At 41.8% G+C, this 21128-nt stretch overlaps 1 protein-coding gene across 2 annotated transcripts in view; it reads left to right on the top strand.

The window, feature by feature from the left end:
• The window catches only part of GNPTAB (N-acetylglucosamine-1-phosphate transferase subunits alpha and beta), an 83370-nt gene that overhangs the window by 48461 nt on the left and 13781 nt on the right, over nt 1-21128 (top strand). For both annotated transcript variants that reach the window (XM_064491647.1, XM_031462928.2), the window contains 12 exons: nt 803-844; nt 2019-2224; nt 6719-6783; nt 7050-7184; nt 12747-12908; nt 13290-13469; nt 13696-13866; nt 15012-15135; nt 16173-16376; nt 17064-18166; nt 19962-20161; nt 20384-20603. In XM_064491647.1, the coding sequence (XP_064347717.1) occupies nt 803-844; nt 2019-2224; nt 6719-6783; nt 7050-7184; nt 12747-12908; nt 13290-13469; nt 13696-13866; nt 15012-15135; nt 16173-16376; nt 17064-18166; nt 19962-20161; nt 20384-20603 (2812 nt within the window). The remainder of the gene's footprint in view (nt 1-802; nt 845-2018; nt 2225-6718; nt 6784-7049; nt 7185-12746; nt 12909-13289; nt 13470-13695; nt 13867-15011; nt 15136-16172; nt 16377-17063; nt 18167-19961; nt 20162-20383; nt 20604-21128) is intronic.

Raw genomic sequence — 21128 nt, 5'->3', positions numbered from 1 at the left:
ATGCCTTGGTCTCTGAAGAGCCTAACGGTGGAGGAGCCTCTCAGCGGAGCCCTGGGCTTCCAGATCACTCAGTCTGAGTCCCAGGTGTGGTAGCTTCATGAAATAAGGTTTATTATGCAAAATAGCTACACAGTAAGGTGGATTATTCCTTGAAAATGAAACAAACCTACAGAGATAACTTTTTTTTCCATTTGATAAAGACAGTGAAAAGTATACTTCTGTTACCTGTTTTAATATCAGTACAGTGTGGAACTAGAAGGCTTGGTAATTTTTTTAAAAATATGGAATTGTGATTATTTACTTTATCTGGGAAAAGTACAGCGGGCTTCTGGAGAGCCTTCCGAGCTGGGTATCTGGCTGATGAAACTTCCCTTCTGATTCCTCAGGAGTATTTACCAAGAATTTCCCCATTCACTTCTTTGTAAATGTTACGGATGCACCCATCGCAGGTCATTGGCCATGTTATACTGCAACAAGTTGTCTCTTTCTGTTAGAGAATTTCACCTCCCCAGTGCATGAAAATGACTTTGACGCCTGGTACCATGTTTTACTAGTAAAATGTAAACGCTTGTATTTTAAGTAAACCTTCAGTAGTACTTTGGGAGGTACGTGATAGTATCTGCTGATCATATTTCATTAAAACATATAATTTATTGTGCATCTTAAATGTTACAAGCTTTATAGTACTTCCTAACTTACTAGTTAGTTCTGGTGGAGTAACCAGGAAAGTCATCCCTCTGAGTCACATGTAAGACTAGCACCAGTCCATGCATATGTAATAAAATACATTTGCTTTCACTAGAGAAATCCTTGGAAAGAACACGACGGAACCAACTAAGAGGAGGTAAGCATTTTTTCCTGTTAGGAACCGAAATTGAAGGATTGAAGTGAAACATCCAGGTTTTTCTCACTTGTTTTTGTTGCATACTCAGTATTTGTTACTTATTCTGCTGCTTTTGTTCAGTCCCTCTTCTGCTGGTTTTTGACACCCAACTTAAGTGCATCCATTTGATGGGAAATTTTGCAGTGTTAAAGGCAGAATTGATTGAGAACTCTGGTTATTCGGGTTGTAGCCAACCAAAACTTTATCATTTCTACATGCATTAGGTTTCTCTGTTGTTTCCATTAATCTGTCTTGGCATGCTGTTATTTTGGCCCACTTAAAAATCTAACTTATACCCAGTGTTTTCATTTATAGAATTTAAAATTCATTATTTAATTATGTGTTCAGTATATATTTCCTTATCTTTAAAAGCTATCGTAGTTCTGTGTCTTATATTTAGGGGCTTGAGAACGAGATTTAACCTAATGACAAAAAATCAGATGTATCCCTCTTGATTTGAATCACACCTGACTCTGATAGGTCCTTAAAATAAGGCCGTCCCACTGACAAGTGGAAATCTCTGTTAACAGCCACTTCCCCACTTAACCATTAGACTTACAATAAAATGGTTTCTCTTGCATTTTTTTGAATATTAGAGAGATTGTGCAATTTTGTATATTGTTTATTTACTGGTCATAGCTCCCACTTTGTGAATTCTCTAGCTGTGTCCTTTGCCCATTTGTTTATTCTAGGTATTCTTATGTTTAGATAGAAGTATTTCATATAAATTCATCTTAGAATGTTTTCACGTTTGCTTCTGATGTCCTGTCATATCCAATGCATTTAATTGTATTCTAATTCAAACTGATAAATTATGTCTGGTAAGATGACACTGTTAACAATAGTAATGAAATACTTAATTTCTTGTACACCTTTGGGTTGGAAAGTGTTGTGGCAACCTTTACAATTGGGGGTTTGAAAGCGCTGTCTTTTGAGTTGCACTTACAGTTTTATACCATATTTGCTAACTTACTAAATTTTTACATTCTTGAGATAAAATTTCTTATTTAATAAGAGGTTATGATTTTTAAAAAGAATATAGAAGATCTGGAAAATTTAGTAGTACCAACTGGCTTTTCAATGCTGATTAAATTTTCAAGCATATGTTTGTGACCATGTTGGTGTTTCTTTCCAGTGAGAAGCAGTTGGAGTGTCTGCTGACACACTGCATTAAGGTGCCAATGCTTGTCCTGGACCCAGCCCTGCCGGCCAGCATCACGCTGAAGGATCTGCCAGCTCTTTATCCTTCCTTTCATTCTGCCAGTGACATATTCAACGTTGCAAAACCAAAAAACCCTTCCACTAATGCCTCAGTTGTTGTTTTCGACAGTACTAAGAGTGGTAAGATCTTCTTGCGGGTATTTCAAAATCATGTTATCTTCGGAATTTAGAATAACAAAATTTTGAATGGAACAGAAGTGATTCAATTTTAAAGAAATGCCTGATAAGCTAAAAATGTAAAAAGGGAAGCAAAAGAGCTGCCATTGTATTTCAGCCCTACTCTCGGAAAGGGAGTGCATGTATTTTACTCTGTGTAATAGACATGTCTTTCTGTACTGTGGTCAGGACCTTAAACCCGGTACTCACATTTACCTTTTTCTCTTGGCTCTGAGCTATTCTGGAGGCTTTTTTTTTTTTTTTTTTTTTTTTTTTAACCCCGTATCACCTTCAGCAAGGTTGTTCTCCACCTTGGACTGACCATATCTGGAACATTCATACTTTTAAGTTCTAAAACATCTGATCATGCAGTTGATTTGGCCAGATAATAGAAGTAAATTTGAAATTCCTGGCATAAAACTGAACCTGCATTCTTCTAGATTCCATCTTCCCTCTTAGCTACTGAGCTGCTGAGCCCCAAGCCTGTGTCCCCTTCTCTAGGGTCTTATCTCTCATCCTTCCTCTGCACTGAGGGACTTTCCCTGGAGGCTCTGATTTGCAACTTGTGTAAAATGAAAACTGTCATGTTCCCTTTGCAACATTGAGTCCTGTTCTCAAGCTCCCATTCTTTCAGTGTCTTATCTCCCAGCTTCAATCTTTGGAACCATCTTTGACCTGTTCTTACTTTTCAACCAGTAATTAGCCTTATCCTGTTACTTGCTTTTTTTTTTTTTTTTTGCTGGAATCTTAAGATTCTTACCTTTCATACTCATCTCATTTCCCCTGTGCCATACTGAATTTCTCCCCTCAGCCTCCAGTAATGGATGCCTCCCTACTCTGCCTACCTCTCAAGTCCTTCTCCAGTCTGTGCAGCACACAGCTGTAAACAAATTGGAAAACTCTGATCGTATCAGATTACTCTCTCTTTGAAGAGAGTAAACTAGTAGTATGTATTTGTTTTTCACAGGGATACAAACTCCTTTCTGGGTGTTCAGGACTAAGCTTTAATTGCCTTGGTCCCGCCCATCGACCCTGGCATCCCTGCCCTCCTTGCGTCTCCTCACAGCCGTCAGCATCTTCACACCTACGTGGTGCTGCTGCTCTTGTTCCTCTCCCCCTCCCAGCCCATCTCCTGTTCCTTCCAGCCCCAGTTCAAGTTCTGTCCCCGTAAGACCCCGGACTAGTACATTCACAATGATTTTATTTTTGTGTATCCTTGTTGTACTTGTAACCTAACTCACAGCTTAGCTTTTGACTGCACAGTAGCTTATGGTGCTCCCATCTAATTTCTTACTGAGCAGAAACCTTATCCTCACCGGTCTGTGTCCTGAACAGTGTCTAACATGGTGCTTGCTTCCTGGTACTTACTTGGTTATTTGTAATTTGAAAGAAAATCGTAACCTTTCCAAGCACAGATATCTCTCCCTTCACACTAGAGACTTGTTTCTGAACAGTTTTGTATAAATAACTTATGTTTTTATATTTGTTATATTTTTAAATATAAAGGGAAAGTTAAGGGGTAATTTTTGACAAATTATATGATTTATTTTTTGGCTAAATTTAGCTTTGTTTTTTAAATTGAGAGTTTCCTTAAATTAAAGTACTTTGATAGCACTTCACCTGAAGAGAAAAAGGAATAACGTTATGTTAACAGTTACAACTCAGTTATAACATCTACGGAGGGAATCTTGGGTTTTCCTCTATTAATTTCATAATACAGCAAAGAATTAAAGTTTATAAATTTTGATATAAGTAAAATCTATATTAAACTATAGTCTTCTAAACACTGTTTTTGAATTTCCACCTGGGTTTTTGTTTGACTGTCCTGCTAAGTACATTGATTGATTTAGTAAAGATTTGCTGAGCCGCTGCTTTGAGTTGGTCCTTGTTCTGGGTCACAGGCAAACAGCAGAGAATAAAAAAGGCACATCCGTGCCTTCTTGGAGCTCTGTCTTTAGTGGGCCACAAGCGCACTTTGTCTTCCTCAGTTATCTAGACCAAGGATCGCCAATTTCTTTCTTCCTTAAAGGGCCAGGTAGTAAATATTTTAGGCTTGTGGACCAAGAGGCAAAACAGCAGATATTGTTTAGGTATTTATATAAACATTTAACCATTTTAAAGTTCAGAATTGTTTTTAGCTTGGGGCTGTACTACATCAGGCAGCGGCTAGATTTGGAGCCGTGGACTGCCAAATCCTGATCTAGGTTTAAAAATTTGTAGCCATATTTGACATTTAGAAAACCCCCATTTAACCTCTTTCCAGGTAATATTGAGATCTGTTTTTTTTTTTTTCCTTTCTGAAATGTGTAATTGCTGCTCCTCTTCTTATATTCCTGCCACTTCCTTTGTATCCTAGACTGTTAGTTGGACAATACCTCCGCAGGTGAGGTGATTTTTGAGTGAAAATTTGAAGGAGGTGAAAGAGCCAGCAATATGAATATGTGGGGAAGGAGTGAGTCTCCACATGTACCCTGTATATAAGGTAACTGGAATAGCCAGTGCAAAGGCCCTGAGGCAGAAGTGTGTCTGACATGTTTGAGAAAGAGCAAGGAAGCCAATGTGGCTGGAAGGAGAGAGGGCAAGAGATGAGCCTGGAGAAGTAACAGGGACCAGTGGTTCAGGGCCCAGTAGCCATGACTGGCTTTGGCTTTAAGTCAAAGCGTGATGAGGAAGCAGTCATTGAAGGGTTTTGAGTAGAGGAATAATGTGATCTGAGTCATATTCCAGAAGGATCAGTCTGGCTGCTGTGGTAGGAACAGACTGTAGAGGGGTAAAAGTTGTAATAATTCAGGCAAGAAGGAAGCTGGCTTGGAGCAGAGTAGTGCTGAGAAGTGGTTGAATTCTGGACATTTTGAAGGTCTACTCAACAGGGTCTCCTGATGGGTTGGTAATTGGAGAATATCACCTTTCTTATTCCAAGCCCTCTGCTTCTGTTTAAAAGCACAACATTGGGATGGAAATAGGGTGTGGTCACAGTGTTGTTGACTCATACTGAACTCACTGTCAATTAAAACTCCAGAGTCTCTACAAAATGCACATGTGCTAATGCGCAAGTATGCCTTTTACCTTTTTTTTTTTTTTCCAATTTTCAATTTTTTCAAACACTCTTTATAATTTATACTTGTATAGCTGGATTCTGGTGCCAAGTTAAAGACCTTACCTTTGTAGGAGATTTTATTTTGCTTGATTTGACTGATTGCTCCAAATAGCAAGGCCTTTGGGGACTCCTTGGTCTGTGCCCCAGGGTAGCAGCTTCTCTCTCAGTGTCGTGTACACGCATTACACAGGTGTGCCTCTCGTGCCTTCCAAAACCTTGATGGGCTGTTGAATAAGGCGGAACCTACAGCAGACCTCTGAAACTTCTCTCCAGGTTCATTGTGGCTTTTATAATTTCACATTCTGTGGTCAGGTTTGGCTCTGATCCACCCAACTTGAGAGCTAGCCCATGTGTCTCCATTATATCATTAAGATGGCCTGAGGTGTTCACTGCCTTGCTGATAGTATGTATGAATGTGTGTCCCTCATCTGTGAGAATTCTCTGATCTACCAGCATAGAGTCCACCATGTCAGTGGGGAGAGACAGACAGACAGACAGACAGGAACAGAGAGGTATGTGTCTGATGAATTTATTCATAATAAACTCATGCTCCTGGTGCTCAGAGCTTCCCTTAAAAAACCATCAGTATATTGTGAAGGCTTTCTTTTCTCCACTTCCCACCAATATTTTTATGGTATATTTGAGACTCTTGCCTGGGATTGGTACCCATCTTACAGGCTATAATCAGTAGACCCTGCTTTTTGTGCCCATTTTGCAAATCGGAATTGCAGCCTTCTGATCTCTCCTGTTTTCCATGATCCCCAAATGTCAGCAGCAAATTTGTGGATCTCATTTGTCGCTATCACTTTAGAGCTCTCTCCCAGTAGGGGTGTGTCATCACCCTCTTTGTTCCCCAACTTAATCTACTCTCTGCAGCGTTACTGATGAATCTTAGGAATTGACTCTGACTCTGGAAGAACCCTAGGATCTGTCTGCAGTGGCCCCTGGCTGTTAATCTAAATGCCACTGGCCTGGCTCTCAGGGTCCCCCTTCTTCTGGTTGCCCTTTTTCTCTAGTACCTGCCACTCCCAAATGTTTCATTCTAGTCAGACAATTCTTTTTGATTAAACATGTTGATGTTTGCTCCTAGCTCTGTGATTTCTGTCAGCTTGTCATTTCCACGTTTCTGCAGCCCACGTGACTGCTTCAGTATTGCAAAATTTAACATTTAGTTGCACAGTGATTTACATTGCTCCCATTTTGTTGGATAGGTTAATTTTGTCTACCTCGACTATATTTTTTTGGAGACCATGGATTAGACTACTTTAACAACTCTCAAAATGCTTTGGACAGTGTCCTGCCAGGCATCATAGTTAAGTATTCATTATAAATATGCTTGTTTGTTATATTCTGTGTTGCAGTTGAAGATGCCCACTCTGGAATGCTTAAAGGAAACAGCAAACAGACAGTTTGGAGGGGCTATTTGGTATGTTATTTTAAATTAAGTGTATTTTTACAGTAGACTAGAATAAAAGCATAAGTAATAAAGCTGTTTTATTCTGAGAGGCTTTTTCATGTTTATTTTTTCTCTAAGCTTAGCTTTCTAGTATTCATGAATATTGATTTAAATAATCTTAACAATATTTTGAAGCTTGTATGATGCAACAGATCTTTCCCAGTTTTCTCAGCTGTGAGTTTTCACCAGCCTCATGATGTGAACAGTGAGTTGTGTTTTTCCCCTTCCCATTTTAGACAACAGACAGAGAAGTTCCTGGGTTAGTGCTAATGCAGGATTTGGCTTTCCTGAGTGGATTTCCACCGACGTTCAAGGAAACAAATCAACTGAAGACAAAATTGCCAGAAAATCTTTCTCTTAAAATAAAACAGGTAAGCATGTAGAAGATAGAGCAGCCAGTACCACACATCTCGTTTAATGCGTGGCTCTGCTCCCGTGGCCCCTTTCGTTGTAGCGCAGCCGACACTCGTAAGCAGCAGAGGGTCTCTGCCCTGTTACAATATGTTGTGACGAAGACAAATCTTTACTTACAGAAGATCTTCACTTTTTACTCTTAATTTGGGCAAAAGCCTAAGAGTCTCGTTTGATTTGTCGGTTTCGCGGACAGAAGCAGGGTTCGTGTGTTTAACAGACGAGCTTCTGCTGCGTGTCAGGCGCTGTTCTGACCCCTGAGAATGCAACAGTGGGCGGGGCCTACAGCAGTGGGCGGGGCCGGCGGGAGCCCTGCTGGCCGTGGGAGCGTGGAAGGAGGGGCGGGAGATGAGACCTGGGGCAGGTGCACGCAGGCTTCAGCTTTCACTGACCGAGGGGTGTGCTTCAGACATATGAGCATTTGATAATGTGAAACCTTCATTCATTAATAGCTAGGTGAGTCATTGACATATTTAAGGACGCTTAGTAACTTCACATTTGACCACCGAGGCCATTTGTTGACTCTGGAGGCTGTGACATGTCTTTTCCTTAACATTGTTTTCAGAGCCGTTTTTCTGATTTATGTAGGGCACAGTTCGTGTGGGTATGCTTTCCCTTTTTTTTTTTTCCCTCTTGGGTGGGGGAGGTAATTAGGTTTATTTATTTATTTTAATGGAAGTGCTGGGGATTGAACCCAGGATTTCGTGCATGCTAAGCAGACACTCCACCACTGAGCTGCACCACACTAACCACCCCTCACCCCCATGCTTTCCTTTTGACCTTGTGTCAGAATCCCTGCTGTAAAGTCAGAAACAGGCTGTGAAACGTGAGTGTTTTTTCTCTTAGAATAGAGGGCGTAAAGTTCTTGCCTCAGAATTTGTTAGACTCGGCTTTTCTTGATTTTACAGAGAAATGTTCTTTAAGTTCTGCCACTGTGTTCAGCTTCCTGATCTTCCTTCACCTGTTGATGTCACTTAACTGTTCCGAGGTGAAAGGGTAGAGGTGGAGGTCTTGGGGGAAAACTCTGACGGGGAGTTCCTAGTTCACGTTTTGACCTTGCTTTTTATGTGCCTGACAAAGTTTCCTTAACTTGTTTCTTTTTCCTCTTAAGTGTTTTACTGTTTTAAGATACTCTGTATTACCTTTGTAAATACCACAGTAATATGAATGGCATTTATGTTTTTTTTCCTTTTTTTCATATTTTCCTCCATAGCTTTGTTTATAGTACTTGGAAATACAGTACTGCCCAGCTAGATTGGGGTTGAATTATTTCTTAATCTGTGGTTATTTAAAAATAGATATTATATTCTTCCTTCCCCAGAATTATTTTTAGTACTGATTTGGGCAGATAAAACCATAGATTAGCATTCATTTCAGCCACTGTTTATTTGGCTTCTTGACTTCCTAGCTGTTAGTTCTACAATTACAGACATACGTATCTGGACTTTGGATTGTTAGCTCAAATTCCTTGAACACAAAAAATGACAAGCTTGACTCTGTGTAACTCCAGTTACACTAAGTTTTTAGAGGAAAGAAGATTCATGACACTTCTCCATCCTCCGTTCGGTTTGACCAACCCATGCCTCCACCGGCTGAAGCTGCTGACCCGCCCATGGCTGGTGGGTGGGTGGGTGTGTCCTGCCAAAAATTGGCAATCCAAGTCGTGGTCACAGTGTGGAGTGGTGTGTGCTGGTGGGGATCGGGTGGGGCAGAAATGAATTGGACAGGAGCTCCAGCAGGCTCTGTGCATGAGGACACCCCTCCTCCGTCATTCACCTGGTTGGAGATTGGTCTGGATTCCCAGTCTTGTCTTTGTGGAGGCCAGCACTTCCTCAGTGGGTCCAGCCAGTTATTCACAGTGTTTGTTACAGCTCCTTGTCACAATGCCAGCACCGTTTTGAGAAGAAGAAACAGCTTGAACAGAGGCCTGGGGGCTTGCAAGTAGATGGTGTTTTCAGAAAATCGAGATATTTCCGGAGGCCAGAGCCCAGGCAGGGATTTTGCTGGTTCTTAGACTGGGAAGTGAGGCTGAGGCCAGACAGAAGAAGATCCCCTGATGAGGAACCAGGACTTGGTCCTGAAGTCAGAGCATCTTGAGGAGGGTCCCGATCTGCCTCTAAGGAACATGGCAGGGAAGGTGTGGTCGGGAGACAATAAACAAGAAGCTGGAGGCAGGAAAACCAGTCTGGCCACTGCTGCCACAACCCAGCAAGACATTCAGGTTCCACAAGTGCCTTGGCAGTGGTGCCAGTGATGAGAGTGGTTCCAGAACCATCTGAGAGAAACCCTCAACACGACATGGCTATTTATTAGCTGTTGAAGAACATGGAAGGAAAAATGAAAGGGGAAGTGGATGCTACCAGTGAAGGTGGACCACACTCAGAGCTTCCTGGGAGAAGTGAGATTGTGGGAAGGAAACTCAGAGCTCAGTTTAGAGTGTTACATTGGAGGTGCCTTGTCATACGTGGAAGGAAGGGCCATTAGACATTGGGCTTCAGGACCTGTACAGCTGAACCACTGTACCCTCCCAGGCTCCTCCAGGGGGCCTTTGCCAAGACCTGTGGCCTTGGAGCCACCCAGGGCTCAGTTCTGTCCCAGAGACCCTCGCCAGGCTGTGAACATCTCAGGACAGGTACTGCCTGTTCGCCTTCTACCCCGGTGATCACCTCAGGGCCTGGCACCCGGGGGGCCGCTTGTTGAAATGCTTGTTGAAAGAATGAGCAAGAAGAAAGGCTGTGACTAAACACACTCAACACATACAATGTCTTGGGATATAATGGGAAACGTTTCAGGGGTGTGATTATTTCAGGGAGTCATCTAGGTTTTTGGCACCATGGTTGTATACATACAACTTGCATTTATCATTCTCTTTAGAGCAAAACCAGAGTCTTTCCCCACCCCCAGCAGGGGAAGTGGGACTTGAAATTGGTTTAATTTGCAAGATAATAGATTCAAATTCATAAAAACTTTTATGTGGACTATCGTCTTAAAAATCAGACAGTCTTTTCTGTTGAAAGCTTTCTAGTTTGAGATACCTTGAAATGAGTCCTTTTACAATCGGATTAGTTACCCTCTAATTTATCTGTAAAAATTTTTAATGTGATGGACACAGACAGAATTCACCTTTTGAGCAATCAGATTACCCGTGGTCTTTATTTTCAGCTCCTTCTGAAAATTTTGTGTTTTTAGACATTTTCATCCATGGGGAGTTTTTTCTTTTTTTTTTCCTTTTTAATTTTTTAAATTTTTTTGTTCACTTCTTCAATATGTTAGAGCAGGCAGAAAGTCTTCCCAGTGCTCTCAAGTGCATTCTCACATTTGGTTTAATTCAGTGCAGAAGTGTAGGACATGCACTTGTATTCAGGCTGTTTTATGGTCATGTTTTGGAGGCTGTATGTGTGCATATGAAGTAGTCAAGTAGCAAAACAAGATAGTATAAAGTCAGCTAATCAAGGAGAGTAGTGTAAACTTTGAATTGGCATTTAGAGACAAGAAAGACTGTGTGGATCAGAGACATGAAGGTTTTCAAAGAGGAGGCTGCATGGGATCCTTGACGCTGACCAGGCAGTTTGTTTCTGCAGGCAGGACAGTGTGGGCGGGGTGGGACCAGCGTATTGTCTGACCTGGCCTCAGACCCCCGAAACCTGCTCAAGGCACATTCAAGTTCATAGCAAGTTGTAGTAATATTTGTACTAATGCCCCTTCTTCCAGTGGCCTAAAACATCTTATGCACCTGCTCTTCTAAAGCATGGCACCCTTTGGGGCTTTTTCCCCCTAAAGAAAGCATTTTGATTAAACAAGCAACTCTGGAACTGATTTAAGTTTTAGAAAACCACCAGGACATATTAAGATCTAGTTGCTTGAGTTGTCAAATTACTAGAAGGAGCTCTTTTGTTTTTCAGTTGTATTAGCTGACATGTTTTTTCCCTAAACTTATAGTACCATATAAAGGTGTATCAGTCACATCATTCTAGATAATGCTATAGTAACAAACGTCCCAAAATCTCAGTGGCTTAAAAATAGCAAAGCTTTATTTCTCGGTCACATTACATGCCTGTTATGGGTCTGCAGGGGGTGGACATAGCAGTTGTTTTCTCTTTGAGAAACTTATAATTGAAGGAATTTAGATAAACCTGTAATTTAAAGTACGAAACTATATATGGAGACAGTTGGCCTACAGTTACCCTAGCTAAGAACTCCAGCCTTAGGCACTTACTACACCCACTGTCTCTTACCACCTCTTTCTCTTGGCAAAAGTAATTAAGGTGTCCGGGATTAGGGTGCCACCTAGTGGCTAGCACAGGATCCTTCCTCCTAACCCTTCTCACCACCCTGGACTTAGTTGATTATGGTGACAGAAAAATTTTTTCGTACATATAAATATTACTTTAAGCTCTTTATTTTTCCTCTCTTTTCCAATTATTGTAGAGTTACCTTAGGAAAGTGTCTGTAAAGTTTCCAAATAGTTTTCCAGAATAAAAGCAGTTTGGATAGGAGAGATTAATGAAGTTAAGGGTATTTCCCCAATACATTTAAAATTAAATTAGAATATTGAAGTACTGTATTTATTTATTCTAGAATAGTGATTTTTGCACTCCAGGGAGCCCTCAGAGGTTCTGTAGGAGCCACTGTGGGAGGGGAGACTGAGGGTGGGCAGTGAGACTGTTAGGTACCCAGATAGAACAGACAGAAGGATGTCTGCCCTGCATGGCCTGCCTCCCACCCGCCCCCCGTGTACCGAGGCAGAGTGGTGACAGTGGTGACCTTAGTGAGTGCTTCGTGTATACCAGGCACTGTTAAGGTGAAAGAAGGTAATCAGGAAGATAGCACACACGTACACCCACACACTTTGTGCTAAGAGTTAATGGCCTATGTAATAAAAATAGGAGGAGTATAAATGAAATTCTAACTCTAATCTCTGTTTTTGGCCTATATAGCTCGGGAAACTTTGAAAGATGAGCTAAATATAGTCATGTAGCACATATAAGAGCTCAGAATGAGCCCATAATAACTTGTGTTTGTTCTGTTTTATAAATTAAGAAAGAAGGCTAAAAAATTAAGAAACTGACTGTTAGAAGAGCCAATTCAGCAGAAGGATGTTGCTTTCCTGGATGAGTGGTTTTCGACTGTCCTTCCCCGCCTTCCCCACCTGAATTAAGCTCTTAAGGCCTCTTTTCTTAGGAAATTGTATGATACAGAGTTAAAACATAAAATGTATCATGGATAGTGTGGACTCTGGTCTGTTGCATTCACTGGGAAGTTGTCCGCCTGTTAGGCCTTCTTTTTTTTTTTTTTTTTTTGGTGATATTGGCCTGCTATTTCATATATATATATATATGAAACTTCTAATCTTTTAAATATATGTAATATATATTTAATATGTGCTATAAATAGCATGTAGTATAATATACAATATGTAGTGTGTATTACATATATTTAAAGATCAAGGATCAAACTGGGAATTTAATGTCTCTTCTTTGAGGTTCAGTTTTTCCACATGTAACCCTCTTGTTATTTTATAGTTGCAGTTATATTCAGAGGCCAGTGTAGCACTTCTGAAGTTGAATAACCCCGAAGATTTTCAAGAACTGAACAAGCAGACAAAGAAGAACATGACCATTGATGGAAAAGAACTGATCATAAGTCCTGCGTATTTATTATGGGATCTGAGTGCCATCAGCCAGGTGAGGGATGCAGACATTCTTTTAAAACCCGAATTGAGGGTTTTGATTATTAAAGATTTATAAGGCACTGTATTAGAAGAAGGAAGAGGACTTATGCAGAGGTGAGTTGACTGGAACTCAAAAGACTTAATACTAATTGAAGTGACCTAGAGTCAGATCCAAGAAGCTTTTCTTAAAAAAAAAAAAAAAGTGTGAAAGAAATGCTGTTTTGTGTTGTTTTAAATGTGTTGAGTCTTTTGCCTTTTTTATAATGTTTAAAAGTTGGACGCTGTCTTTGAAAGCTAGAGCTCCCTGGGAGTAGAGGGCAGAGGGGACGGTCGGGAGGGGCAGGTGTGACTTAAGGGGCATTTCACATTTTTATGCGCCCGATGCTTTTCTCAGTCTAAGCAGGATGAAGATGTGTCTGCCAGCCGTTTTGAAGATAATGAAGAGCTGAGGTACTCACTGCGATCTATTGAGAGGCATGCGCCGTGGGTTCGAAACATTTTCATTGTCACTAATGGGCAGATTCCATCCTGGCTAAACCTCGATAATCCTCGAGTGACAATAGTCACACACCAGGTAGCGACTCCCATTTGTCACAAGGCTGTGGTCTTCTCCTCTGTCCTTTGCTGTTCTTTGTCTTGTCCCTAATGTCATCCCCTTACCTTCCTCACCTCCATTTCCACCTTCCTTTAACCCTTCTGCTCGCCTCCCTTCCTCCCTTCTTTCCAAAAACAAAACAAAACAAAACAAACCTCTCATCTACCCTCTTTCATTCTTGTTTTGTTTGTTTTTCTTTTTAAAGGATGTTTTTCGAAATCTGAGCCACTTGCCTACCTTCAGTTCACCTGCTATTGAAAGTCACATTCATCGCATTGAAGGGCTGTCCCAGAAGTTCATTTACCTGAATGATGATGTCATGTTTGGAAAGGATGTCTGGCCGGACGACTTTTACAGTCACTCCAAAGGTCAGAAGGTGAGTGCCTAAGAAATGCCTGGCTTCGAAGTCCCTTAGAAGTTACAAATGGAAAGTCAGGAAGTTGGTATACATACCATATTCAGATTTGATCAAACAAGCATTTCTGAATGCTGAGTAAGCACAGGGGCGTTAACAGTTAGGGAGTGAGAAACTGCAGTAGGAACTTTGCTTCCCTGCATTCTCAGACACACAGACAGAACCCACCTTCTAAATTTTCTGCTGCTACCATAGCAGAAAAAGCAAAATCACTGTGAAACGCAAAATCGTGTTTACAATGTCTGCAAAATGCCCAAGATAGAAAGTTAGCTCAGTTTAGTGGTTAAAGACATGGATGGAATTTCATTAAAGGCCGACGGTCTTACTCTGGCTTTGAGAGGCAGGATGGAGAAGTGGTCCTGAGCACAGATGTGGGGGCCAGCTGTGCAGCACCGTCCTGCACAGTTTCCCGTTTCCTGTCGGCCTGGTGGCGGCAATAGGAATACCCTGGTAGCATTGTTAGAAGAGCTCAGTGATCGGTTGGAGGTTTACACCGTGAGCTTCTAGGTTATGGAGCACTGTAGCTGCAAGTGCCAACAGCACAAAGCTGCCTTTCCTGTTGCTGTTTATGCAGCCCCCCGTGCCCATTCTTCTGTCCACGTGTCTCCTCTGTGTTAGATTGTAGGGCTGTGGGGCTGAGCTGTGGCTTGACAGGGAGACAGACAAACTGGTGACTGTGTACGGTGATTTCTGAGACAGGACCATGCACGAATCTGCCCAGGAGTTCATGGCAGCACCACAGAGAAGCAGTGACTTGTGTTCATGTTTCCACCTGCTTCTTGCACGCCCTTGCACTTGCCTTAGGTCCTACATGTTGCTGCTTTATTTCAAAATAGATTATTTATAAGACCATATTGTGAGACTGACCTGTAAGCGGAGTCCTGGTCTGCTTTCCTTGAGTAACAGAAAGTAAATGTGCCCGACAAGACCCATCCACAGGGCAGGACTGAGAAAGCTAGCACAGGTCCAGGCCCAGGATGCCCCTGAACTCAGACCTTTTCTAGAGGCTCAGTTTGTTTTGTTTTGCTTTAAAAGGAATCCTAATTAAAGAATAAAAAGTGTCAGAAACCAGAAACCATTTTACTTTCCCTCTGGTTTCATCATAGGTTTATTTGACGTGGCCCGTGCCAAACTGTGCTGAGGGCTGCCCGGGGTCCTGGATCAAAGACGGCTATTGTGACAAGGCGTGTAACAACTCAGCCTGTGATTGGGATGGTGGCGACTGCTCTGGTGAGGATGTGCTCACATGTAGTTTGTTCATGTTGACAGAATTTTTTTCATTGGTCGTCACTGTCGAACATGTACAGTGACTAAATTAAACGTTTCTTCATGTAGTGAAACAACCGGTAATTCACAGACTCTTTGGAGGTGATGACTGGTGTTCCGATGCTTGGTTTATTCATATTGTCATTGTTAGGGACGTTTTCCCACATTGACCCTGCACTTGAAACTTACTATTCAAAATATGAAACTCAGTTATACCCTTAATTACGTGAGCTCAAAGTCAAGAGCAAGAATCACTCTAACTGGTTCTTGGAGGAGCTCACGGCTGGTGGCTCTCTCCCCATCTCTTGCACTCTTATATTTGGCCTTGTTGACCATAACAAGTTTTTACATTTATTTGTTGCCTTTCAGTTAAAAAGCATTTAAAGATATAAATCATCATCCATTATCCGCTTGAATTTCTTAGTCACCGAAGAAAGAGCTGTCATTGTCCCCCCTAGTCCATGTGAGGAATCAGACTTGGGGAAGTGTTGAGTGCTGAAAGAAACAAAACTGTAAGTTGTGCTTCAGTCTGATCTGTCAGAGGCACTTTGGAAAAACACAAACAGCTGCAGGGAGAGAACGCAGACACTCAAGAGAGCCCGGGGAGCTGGGCCCCTCCTAGAGCAGCAGCACTGGATAACGAGGTTCGCACTTGTGTTAGGACGTGTTTTTGGCGGTTCTGAGAGTCTCGGTCTTCAGAATAATCTGCTCCTTCATACACATCTACACTTGCCACCTTGAGCAAATTTGAAGCCTGTCCTTCTAGGTTGCACAGCTGGGAAATGCCAAGGCCAGGTCTTCCCAGGCCCAGTCCGCTGTCAGGTGACACCCCCTTTTCAATTTGTTTTGTTTTTAAGCAACGTGAAATCTACGAAAGAATGGGGTGAACCTTTTCTGACGAATTCATGCATCAAGCTTGAAAACACTATTAAGAAATAAGGAAGTGGCTTTTTTTCAGGATTGTAGGAATGGCAAGATCTGTTTTCCTCCTCCTCCTGCAGGGAACAGTGGAGGGAGTCGCTACATGGCAGGAGCCGTGGGTACCGGGAGTTTTGGAGCCGGACAGCCCTGGCATTTTGGTGGAGCAATAAGCGGTGTCTCTTACTGTAATCAAGGATGTGCCAATTCCTGGCTCGCTGATAAGTTCTGTGACCAGGCCTGCAATGTCTTGTCCTGTGGGTTTGATGCTGGCGACTGTGGGCAAGGTATATTAATTGCCGTTAAAAAACATACTTAGAATAAGAGGATAACAATCCTTGGTAAATAGAAGGGGTTTGGATCATTGCTGTTACTTAAAGTGATTATTCTCTATGTATCCCTTTCCCAGCCTTTCATCCAAACTAGTTGTGAGTGAGTTATAAGTAGGAGAAGGACACTGGTCTTTAGAAAACAGTAGACACTGAAGGTGTATCTTTTCCTGTTACTGCTTCAGTTTGACTTTTTTTTTTTTTTAGCTAAGCATATTGAAAATTTATGGTGAAGGTTTGATTTGGAAACCATAAAAGGAGACCAGTAATTCATTAAGTAAGCATGGTTTGAATACTGGATCTTGTTGATAGCTTATTAATGGAGATTAATGGAGATCCTTTTTGGCAGAAAGTAGTATTTTTTTCAAGTGGACAAGAAAGCTGGAAGTTGATCATTGGAATTTGCTGTCCAGAACTGTGCTGTATCTCTGTAGTGAGTCAGCCTCAGCATTCCATGTCGTTAATAGTGATTGCTTCAGGGAATAAAATGAGCCCAATTTCAGTAGGTTTTGTGTTAGAATTTCCATTTTGAAGTCCATTTAAAGTCACTCTTAGAAAGTGAAAACTCAGACCCCAAGAATTAAAGGAAAAGGGTTTGGAAAATGCCTGGTTTTTAAAAAGTCATGTTTGTGTTTTTTTCTCTAGATCATTTTCATGAATTGTATAAAGTAACTCTTCTCCCAAACCAGACTCACTATGTTATTCCAAAAGGTGAATGCCTGCCTTATTTCAGCTTTGCAGAAATAGCCAAAAGGGGAATTGAAGGCATCTATAATGACAACCCAATAATCCGACATGCTTCTATCGCCAATAAGTGGAAAACCATCCACCTCATAATGCACAGTGGAATGAACGCCACCACAATACATTTCAATCTCACGTTTCAAAGTACAAATGATGAAGAGTTCAAAATGCAAATAGTAGTGGAGGTTGACACAAGGGAGGTGCCCAAATGGAACTCTACGACCCAGAAGCCTCGCCAAAATTTGGTTAGCCCGGCCCTTCTTCCAGAGGCGGAGGTCCTGTTTGAGGATATTCCCGAAGAAAAACGCTTCCCCAAGGTCAAGAGACATGACGTCAACACAACAGGAAGAGTCCAAGTGGAGGTGGAAATTCCACTGCTCAATATTTCACTCCTTCCAAAAGAGGCCCAGTTGAGCCTCAGCAACTTGGATTTGCAACTAGAACGTGGAGACATCACCGTGAAAGGATACAACCTGTCCAAGTCAACCCTGCTGAGGTTGTTTGTGTTGAACTCAAAGGATACCAGGTTAACAATAAATCATGCTCTAATGACAGATCAAAGAAATGACAGTTTGGAGGCCCCGCTGGAAAAACAGGTTCACAGAAGCAGCTTACCAAGCAGCATAGGAGCATCTGAAAGACTCCAGGGGTCGCCAGCTTTTCCAGCAGTGACAATGGAAGTGAATGGCCGCTCCCAGAGTCAGACTCCCCCCCCGAACCTAGAAACCGAAGCAAGATTCCAGTCTAAAACCCTGACCCAAAAAGTAGGAGGCGGAAGTGTGTTAAAAGAAAATCTCTCATCTCTGATTGTCACACTGGAAAACAAGGAGACACAAGAAAAGATAATCGCAGGCAAAGAAGAGAAAAACAGAATGGAGGAAAACGCTAACAGTTACCTAGGTGGTGATGAAGTATTACCTGGAAGAAAACTGCAACATTACACAGACAGTTACCTGGGCTTTTTGCCGTGGGAGAAGAAAAAGTATTTCCAAGATCTTCTTGATGTAAGTTGCACCCGGACTTATTCCTTCCCTTGCTCAGGAAAAATAAGTAACCTTGTAAGAGGTACTGATGTAATAATTGTTACCATTTATCCCGCACTTCCCTGTGCCTGCCACTGAATTCGGTGCTCTTCTTCTGTGATTTCATTTAATTGTCCAAATAATTCTAACAATAAGAATACCTTATAAGGGTCTTTGCTATTGTTATCCCCATTTTGCAGTTTAGGAAGCAGCCTTCGTGTGATGAGTAAGGGATTCAGTCAGGGGCGTACCTGAGCACGCAGTAGAACCGCAATGGTCTCTGATCTTTACTTGGCGTGTGTGATTTCAAAGTATGTTTTTGCATACATTGCGCAAGTCAGATCTGAAGTTTTTTCAGCTTTACTGATGAAAAACCTGAGATGCAGATGAATTGGTTAGCTTTCCCAACATTGCGAGAGCAGGTGTTTGTGAGCCAAGCCTCCAAGCTGGAGCGCTCTCCCTCCTGTACCACAGCTTCCACGGTGCCCTGGTGGCCTTTGTACGTGTCACCAATGCCGTCACTGCTACCTGCTGGGGAGCACAGGATGGTCAGGACAGTCGCTGCTGTTGAACACTCAGGGCAAGCTGGGAGGATGGATTTGTGGGCAGATAATCATAGCAGTGTGATAAGTATCTCTTCAAGTAGGCAAGGGATCCAAGGGGAAAATTTCTTAACTTTGCCTTGAGGTATTGGGAAAGTGACCCAGGAGGAAGTGCCTTATGACCTGACCTCTGAAGGGTGCAGAGGCGTTGACAGACTGAGAAAAGCCATGTGGTCTAGGCTGGATCGTGAACACAGCACAGCCACGAGTGGATGTTAGGCTGGGGCAGAGCAGTGAAGAGGGGGTCGTGTCGTTATTCTCACTGTCTTCGGGAAGTGTCTTGTCCCTGACGTGGCAGGTGTTTACTAACTCCTGAGTGAGGGACTGCAGGGTTCTTACCTATGTTGATTTCCTCACCCCCCTACTCCTTTCTTTCTTTTTTAATTGCAAATGCCCTAGAGGCTAGTGGTAAAAATTGCAAGCAATGCAAAAACTAAAAACAAACAAAAGAGGAAAGATCTCTTTCCTTCCTTAATCTCCCCACTTGAGACAATCACTATGAATATTTAGTTTGGTGGGTATTCTTCTAGTATTTTTGTGTAGATATGCAAATACATAAACTATATAGCTTATTTCTCCACACGCTAACCAACACCATTTAGTATCAGTCTGTATTTGCATCAGTTTGAGAAGCAAAAATATTTCATCTTCTGTAAACTGTGTTCATGTTCTTTGTTAGTATTTTTTACCCATTCATTCAGTTTTGCCTCTTACTGGTTTTGATAGGGTTCTTTACATTCCATAATATTAACAGTATTATATGGTGAAAACAATTTTGTGTTCTAGTCTTTGTGTTCAGAACTCAAGTACCTGCTGCTTTGATGGCACGAGTAGAAGTAACTTGATATTGAAGGCACTATCAAGTTAATTGTAAATCAATTTTCTAAATACTGCATTGAAATGGGCAACAATCTTGTGGTCAGTGACCTGTCCTTGAAGAATGCCCTGTGAGTAGACCTCCACCCCACAGCTGTTGTTCTCAAGCCAGTGTTCTTGATACTTCCACTGAAATCCAGTTCAGTCCTGCTCTCTGTTGTTAAGGTGACCTGTTAGTGCTCATTTCATTTGCTCCCCGCGTGATTGGTTATTACATAAAGTGGTCCCCCTGTCTCTTGTTAACACAGGGCATTCGTACACTTAACATAATGCTGTGTTGCATGGAATTCTCTTTTCAGGAAGAAGAGTCACTGAAGACACAACTGGCGTACTTTACTGACAGCAAACACACAGGGAGGCAACTAAAAGATACGTTCGCAGATTCCCTCCGCTATGTAAATAAAATTCTAAACAGCAAGTTTGGATTCACATCTCGGAAAGTCCCTGCACACATGCCCCACATGATCGACCGAATAGTTATGCAAGAACTGCAAGATATGTAAGTCTGGTTTGCGTTTGGGTCGTCTGCATGTGCTCAGAGCCAAGGCTGCTTGAAATCTGCATCTTTGCTGTGCTGCGTTTATGGTCTAACAGTTGATGACTGATGTGTTGAAGGTATTATCTCAATAAATAAGTGGGAAGAAAGATTCTAACTCCACCAATGTTAGGTACCATATATATTTTAAATATCCAGATCTCATGCTATGTTATGTTTGTACAGGTTCCCTGAAGAATTTGACAAGACATCATTTCACAAAGTGCGCCATTCTGAAGACATGCAGTTTGCCTTCTCTTATTTTTATTATCTCATGAGTGCAGTTCAGCCGCTGAATGTATCTCAAGTTTTTGATGAAGTTGATACAGACCAATCTGGTGTCTTATCAGACAGAGAAATCCGAACGCTGGCTACCAGAATTCATGACCTTCCTTTAAGTTTGCAGGTATTGTAATTTTTTCCCCCCACTAAACTTGGTGACATTTTAAATGAAACTGTTAATTTTAAATTTGATACTTTCTTTTCCCCTACGTACTTCAATGTAATGTAAGTACAAGTGGCTCTTAACATTTAATGAGGGTGTTCACAACTAGTCCATTTTTCATGCCAGAATTAAAATAAAATTTGAAGTTGGTATTTTGTAAGATAACTTTTTTTTTAAGTAATCTTTACTTTTCAGTAGGGATTTCTATTGTATTGTTTGGAGGAGAGGCAGACCATACCTGCGTATAAGATTCTCGTGATGAGTTCATTTAGGAATTGCAGGTGTGGCTGAGTGGGGGTCTCAGCCAAGCCCCTGCTGCTGCACGGCCCCCTCTGTCGTGGCATCCCCCCATCCCAGGAGTAGGAGACCCACTAAGGGAGAGCGCCACGATGGATCCAACTGCAGGACGTCCCAGCTGGTGGTTCCCTGGACCACCTTGTGTAAAATGGTGCCTCACAGTCCAGTATGCTCTGCTGTGAGACAAAG

This window comes from Camelus dromedarius, chromosome 11 (genome assembly GCF_036321535.1).
Source record: "Camelus dromedarius isolate mCamDro1 chromosome 11, mCamDro1.pat, whole genome shotgun sequence".
Taxonomy (NCBI): domain Eukaryota; kingdom Metazoa; phylum Chordata; class Mammalia; order Artiodactyla; family Camelidae; genus Camelus; species Camelus dromedarius.
This window is presented reverse-complemented; position numbering and strand designations above follow the sequence as displayed.